The 6,811-nt window shown below is 35.6% G+C and overlaps 1 protein-coding gene across 1 annotated transcript; it reads left to right on the plus strand.

The window, feature by feature from the left end:
- The first annotated feature begins 1,291 nt into the window (after window positions 1-1,291).
- Window positions 1,292-2,279, plus strand: LOC108365282 (uncharacterized). The gene is made up of 3 exons (XM_017619274.1): window positions 1,292-1,397; window positions 1,863-1,996; window positions 2,079-2,279. Exons 1-3 carry the CDS (start codon window positions 1,292-1,294, stop codon window positions 2,226-2,228), a joined length of 390 nt encoding a protein of 129 aa, XP_017474763.1. The 3' UTR covers window positions 2,229-2,279.
- The last annotated feature ends 4,532 nt before the right edge of the window (window positions 2,280-6,811 follow it).

The raw sequence follows: 6,811 nt of genomic DNA on the forward strand, positions 1-6,811 counted from the left end.
CTGAAAATTTTTTGATATTTTTTTATAAATATATGGTTCATGCTTTAACGAAAACTATATAAATCACACTTTCAAATTTTATACAGAAGTTAGAAAATTCCACAAGCTTTCATCTAAATTTCGAGCTTTTTAACCGGAATTTTTAGAAATATTTTTGGGTATGCAGTTAACGGGGGCTTATATAATTTTAGTAAAACAAGTGAAAGTTTTGAGCAGCTAAAAAATTGCATTGATTTTTAATATTTTTTTTCTGACTACTTTTGCGTTTTTTTTCGCAAACGGTCTTGCGCATACTCTTCCACAAGAAATTCATGTTTATATGAAAAAAAGTGCAAATGCCATCAATAAAAAAAAAATATATATTAAAAATAAGTGCGATTTTCAGCCGCTCAAAACTTGCTCTTGTAGCACTAGAATTTTATAAGCCTGTTGACTGCATACCCAAAAAATTTCTAAAAATTGTGGTTAAAAAGCTTGAAATTTAAATAAACAATTGTGGAAGTTTTGTATATAGATTTTATTAAAGCATGAATCATATCTTTATACAAAAATATCAAAAAAATTTCAGCTTGAAAAACAATATAAATATTAAAAACGAAACAATAGTTATAAATTTTTGACCGCCACTGTACATGCATATGTACGCGTGTGTGTACCTTGTACTCAAACATTCAGTCAGAAATTTAGACACCAGCCATTGGTGACTTTGGCCATGGCAATGCGAATGAAAGTTTCTTTTTTGCCGCTAAAGTGTGGCACACACCAATTTTTTTGTCTGCTCGACCAAAAATCGGTAAAAGGTGCTGCTAAGCGAAATGCCATTTACACTTTACACGAATATTTGACTGCAGGAATGCATGCATACATTCATGCTTACCTGGGTGGGTGGAAACAAGTATGAATGTGTGTGTGCATGTACAGCGCTCTATAGTCGCATGTAAATGGTTAGTCGTGACAATTTTGTTACTTTTATTTTTTTATTCTGCCTTCTGTGCTATTTTGGTTTTCTTTTTTTTTAATATTTTTTTTTTAATTTTTTCATTGTCTGTCGAAATTCTACTTACCTAGCGATGGGCGCCCTAGCGCTGTAACTATTAAAGCGCTTGTCAAGGTCTAAACCGCATTCAATATTTTACGAACTTTCAACAGTACAACAACTCAACCAACGCTGCCGTCGTTGCATTGCTAGTGTGTGTGTGTGTACATGTACGGTTTATATATCCTGTCAATACTTCCATCTGCGCATTTTACCGAGGACAAATAATAAATAACTACAAGGAATAAAAACAAAATGGCCGCCAGCAAAAAAATTGTCTTCGCCATTCTGCTGTTCGTTGCTGTGTTGGGCGAGGTTTTGTGCCAGCAAGTTGTTGAGGATAATGCTTCGGATGTTGCTGGTTAGTTTGCATAGTGTTGTTGGTGGATCTATAGAAAAATTAAATTATAAGTGAAAGTATTTATGAAAAAGAACGAATTATTCTGCATGATATTTTGAAAAACTCAATGTGATGCGCAAGTTATTGATACGAAAAAAAAATATGCTAAAAGATACATTTGTTCGTTAAAACCAAAAAAGTTTCACAAATTTCACAATATTGACCATAAACAAAAAAAATTACTAATGCCGGGTTTCCACTGCCTATTAAATGATAAACTTTTTATTGACAAATTTGGGCATTAAAAATACCTGCGTCATTCATTTTATAAAAATTGTCTTAAGTGCATTTAAAAAATGTATTTTTTAAATCACGCATTTCTTTTTGTCATTTTAATGCCAAGTGGAAATCCGGCATAATAAAATTTAAGAATACAATACAACTGCCATTTTATGCCACCGACTTTATTTCAATTCTAATTTACAGAAGGTCGCACATTCAGTCATCACTTCCTGAAGCGTTTGAGTTTTGCTGTCATTCCCGGCGCCTTTGTTGTGGGTGTGATCACCACACTGTTGGCTGCGCTCACCGTTGTTTCGATGAAGGGTCTGGGTGTCGGCGTGAGTATTAATCTAAAATTACCTATCAACCACATATTTACAATTACATACTCCACTTCTCTATACGATCGCCTCCTTTCAGGTGATACTGTTGATTTTAGCCATCGGTCAGATGCTTTCACGCGCCGTTCCGCAAGTACATGCGGCCACCTACACCGCACCAGCACCCGTGCCGGTAGTATATTCACACTCGCACACCCAACAACCCGTGTGGCTTGAGAAGGAATGGTAGAATGCGCCAAAAACATGCAGCGCACTGCTTGTACGCGCTGGAATGGAGATACGTGGACAAAGGACGTTGCTTACCTCAATGAAGAGCCCTAAAAACGAACGCTGAAAAGAGACCAAAAATACCATTAACTTTTAATTATTAGCATTTTAATTAATTTAGTTAGTTTAAGTATTTATTTAATTATTTATTTAATCATAAAGATTTTATAATATATCAAATTTGCATACTTGCAAAATGAATTTGTAAAACAAACAAAAGCAGAGATACGAAAAATAAAAGAAATGTAAAAAATGCGCTCATTGAAAAGTGAAATGATTTCAATTGCTCGTGTGCCTGTTTAGTATTCAGAACTGCCGCAAGCACTTCCTCGCTTTTTTTTTTGGTACACTTCAAACATTCAAACCCCTAAACGTGACCATTCAAGTTTGCACGTTTTGATCGATGGCTCACCATGTAGAAAGAAGAAAGTGTTTAAAATGATTCGGAATGAGTCGATAACATTTGGGAAATGAGGTCGAATACTGTGTTTGGGAAACGATTTCTCGATTTCGATAAAATGTGGGAGTATGTCCGCTGGAAATTACTTTGATTTGCATGGATTAGAGTAACCACATTGGAGTGAAAATTTAATTGACTAAACATTTTGCTTAATTCTTGGTGAGAAATGTTGTAACTAATTTTGCAGTTTTATGGCGTAAATAAATTAGGAGAAATTGTAGAATATTCGCACATGGCAGATTTGTTTCTTTTGCCAGAAAATTTTTAAAGGAAATAGTAAACGTACAAGAAAATAAATCTTAGAAGGCTATGGGCCGATTTCTCAAGTAGGTTTTAATATTTATCTGCCCTTTAAAAAAAAAAAATCAAAACCAATAACTACTAACAAAAATTTTTTTATCATATCTTAAAATTATTGTAACCAATAGAGTTAAATAAAACTATTCGTCGATTAAAATATGTAGTTAACTTTATACTGCGCATGTTTATTTTACGAGGAGGAAGCATCGAAAGCCTAACCCCGTCCGTGTGAGACTTTAAAGCAAACTAAACTCCCCACCGTCATTGTTTCATCGTCTGCGGTACTCGCCGTCGCCAACGCGTAAAGGCCCGTAAATCTTCCGCAAAATCTTTCTCTCAAAACCTCCAAGAGCTACACGAGGTTATCATTGTCCATGCTTCTGCGCCATATACCAGCGCGGGCATGATTAGTGAGTGTGATTTTCGTACGTCGAGAAAGGACTTCACTCCTGAATTGCCTACTCAGTCCAAAGAGATCTCTCTCACAGCAGGTATGAGAGTCGTTCGGCGAATCCCTTGGTCGTCTGTTTTGATAGCAGCTTTTCGACGTTCAACTTTCCTTGCATTGTTGGGGGCCCTTTTTTTGCTGCACCGAAGTAGTGTCGTGTATTGGCTGCATCAATATAGTGGTCTAAGTCGATGTTTGGCCCTCGGAGTGTACGTATGTACATCTAAAACACTGGAAGCATCGCAATATGCTCGATTTGTTTCCCCGTTTTTCCATCTAGAGACACCCATGTAGCTTGATGGATATTTTTATGCTAGAACCCAGTACTACATACTGCCAAGTTTCGGGCCGCGGTGAAGTCGATCAGCCTCAGCCCGCCGTTTCTATGTGGAGGCTGAATTTTCCAACACTAGCGCCAGAGATCCCAAAGATTTTAACGTGGCGGGACCCAAACCCAGCGCACGCGGGGTGTTACGCCTTCCCACTTTAGCTCGCTCCCAAACTAGTGTTCGGTCGCTACCCAGAGGATTCATCGAAATAACTATCCGGACGTAGTGAGCTGCGATTTGAACCGTAAGCACACGAATCACTTTTGGCCACTCCCAGGTGAATGGCTTTGCAGTACTGGGAAATGTACAAAACCTAGTGGTCAAAGGCGAATATCTCAACTAAACCCTGATATGTTTTTTAAATTCATAGATGTATAGTAAACCAAATAGCCGGACAAGACGTTATTCAAAATAAAAAATGTTAAAAAAATAAACTTTTCCGTATACTCTGTAGTATCCATATGCAATTTTTTAAGGTAAACTAACAATTTATAATTGTTGCTTTGCGGCGAAATATCTTCTCTTAAATTATATACATATGTATCTATAAATATGAAGACGTATTGAACATTTTGAGTATGCAGATTTTTTATGCCGATATATTCATTTATGCTAAATACATTACTTAATTTTGTTTTGTCACACCATGTAATAAATAAAAAATTAATTAAGGGCCGTTAACTTATCTATTTTTTTAAGTATAGTTAAATCATTAGTTATACTTAAAAATTACACAGAATTTTCTGTAGTAAAGTTTTACTAATGATTTAACTACAATTTAAAATAGATATTTTAGCAGTCTCCAATATGCTAATTTTATAATAGAAATTTTTGTGCGCTATGTGTTTTCTGCTACGCAACGCCTGGGTTCAAAGCCTGGTCAAAGCAATATCGCAAAAAAATATAGAAAAAAGGTTTTTTCTTAACAGCAGTCGTCCCTCGGCAGGCAATGGCAAAGCTCCGAGTGTTTTTTCTGTCATGAAAAATAGCTTCTCATTAAAATACAATCGCCGTTCGGAGTCGGCGTAAAACTGTAGGTCCCTCCGCTTTGTGTGACAACATCAAGGCGCACGCCACAAATCGGAGGAGAAGCTCGGCCAAACACTAACATATGTGTAAGCGCCAATCTATTATTATTATTATGTGTTTTCTGCCATCTGCTATAATATCTTAAGAAGTAAACGTCTTACATACAAAAATAAACGTCTTGGCTGTTCACCAAACCGGCCTATAGTTTTATCAATAATCTCAGATTGTTTATGTGATACGAAACTTACGATGTACGCTTAGAAGACACAAACCTAAAGACAAAGTAATAAAAACAATTGAAATTTATTTTTAGTTTACCTTTCAATCCATTTGCTCTCATTGTCGACTGCATCCAAGTTTTTACCCTTTTTAAATGGAAGTGGTTGGAAGTTCGAGAGAATAGCTTGTTACAGAACCGGATGACCCACATATGAACTTTTCAAATCAATTTACTAATTATTTTGTTAGCATTGAGTATATAATTGGTTATATATTTAGTATATATATAGGAAAAAACTTGAAAGTTATGGGGGCCAAAAATTATCGAGCAAGCATTTTCTGGTACTGTTTTTGAATATCTTCTGTTTCATATACGATTGTAGGCAAGTGTGAAAATTTTCGGAAACCGACAGCGATAAAGCCAAAAAGCTCCGTTGGAAAACTTTCACAGGAGAGTTTTGTAAATTCATTTATATGGTAGTTGCGCGCATTTAATTACTTTTCAATAACTTGAATATTTCTTAAAACTAAAATAATGCAAGTGAAATTATTACATATGATTTATATATAAATTTCGTATGACTGGCGACAATTTTGTCAACAACAATTTTAAACCCCGACAATGACAACTTGTCACTTTTTCAATGGAATTTCTCATGGAATTGAAGAGGTGGTAACAATTGTTTTTCTGCAACAAAACACCCACCAAACTGTCGGAATTGTCACTGACAACGTCGAAAATGCCTGTCGTTACAAAATCATCACTGTCACATTATGAAATAGGCCCCAGATGGCCTGGACGAAAAACCTCTTCGTGCATTATATATGTATACCTGTAGATTATACTATTTGATCGCATCTCTGAAATTTTTGTTAACGGAGTTAATCTATTTGGGAATTAAGGCATGCGTCTTTATCACCCTGAAAATATTCGCACCATTCAGCATATCGTTGATAATCTCTCTCTCTCTCTATACTCTCATCAAATCATTCTGGTATAGAATGAATATATATTTACATTTACTCGAAAGCTTTCATGCCAATGCACCAATCTAATTTCCATTCAGTGATCGAACGTGCATTGTCCGCCACAACTTTACGGAGGATAACAGTAATTTTCATGCACTTGTACGAATGTTTACATTTACTCGCAAATAAGTATGTGCCACTTAAGACTACTTTTACGCAAAATAATAATCAGGTCGTTTTTTCCAATTGCTCATGGATATGTATACTATCTGCTAGACAATATGCAGTTTTTTTTTGCGTTCGAAAGCTTAAGCATCAACAATTAAGTGAAAATAGTAATATTGCGAAGCGAATCGATGAACTGAAAGTTGAGTGGTTAAACAAGCTGTGTTAAAATGCGACAGAAGAATGGCAATGTTATTGGCAGACTAAATACTAAGCTGTACTAGATTCTTTCCAAGAACCCCATTAAAACGGTATTGCATGGTAGTGATTCTTCTTGCCACTTGGCTAAGAAATAGTTGGAGTTGATATTAATTTCGCCGCCAACAAGAAAGTCTAGAATTTCCAGCTAGAAATCTCGAACAATAACTGCCAAGAATGGCAGCATTTGGGATTTGCTGGCGCGCTACAAAATCGAGCGCATCAGTCGCTGTTGGTGCGTGAAACTGCACAGAAGTGCAATTGAAGTGAGAAGCAGTAAAATTATCGTCATTTATTAGCTGAAAATATAATAATTATAGACAATATTCCAAAAAAAAAAAATTAATAAAAATAGTCGCAACTTAATT

Source organism: Rhagoletis zephyria, unplaced genomic scaffold, assembly GCF_001687245.7.
Source record: "Rhagoletis zephyria isolate East Lansing unplaced genomic scaffold, Rhagoletis_zephyria_1.1 Rzeph_scaffold_01825, whole genome shotgun sequence".
In the NCBI taxonomy this organism is placed as follows: domain Eukaryota; kingdom Metazoa; phylum Arthropoda; class Insecta; order Diptera; family Tephritidae; genus Rhagoletis; species Rhagoletis zephyria.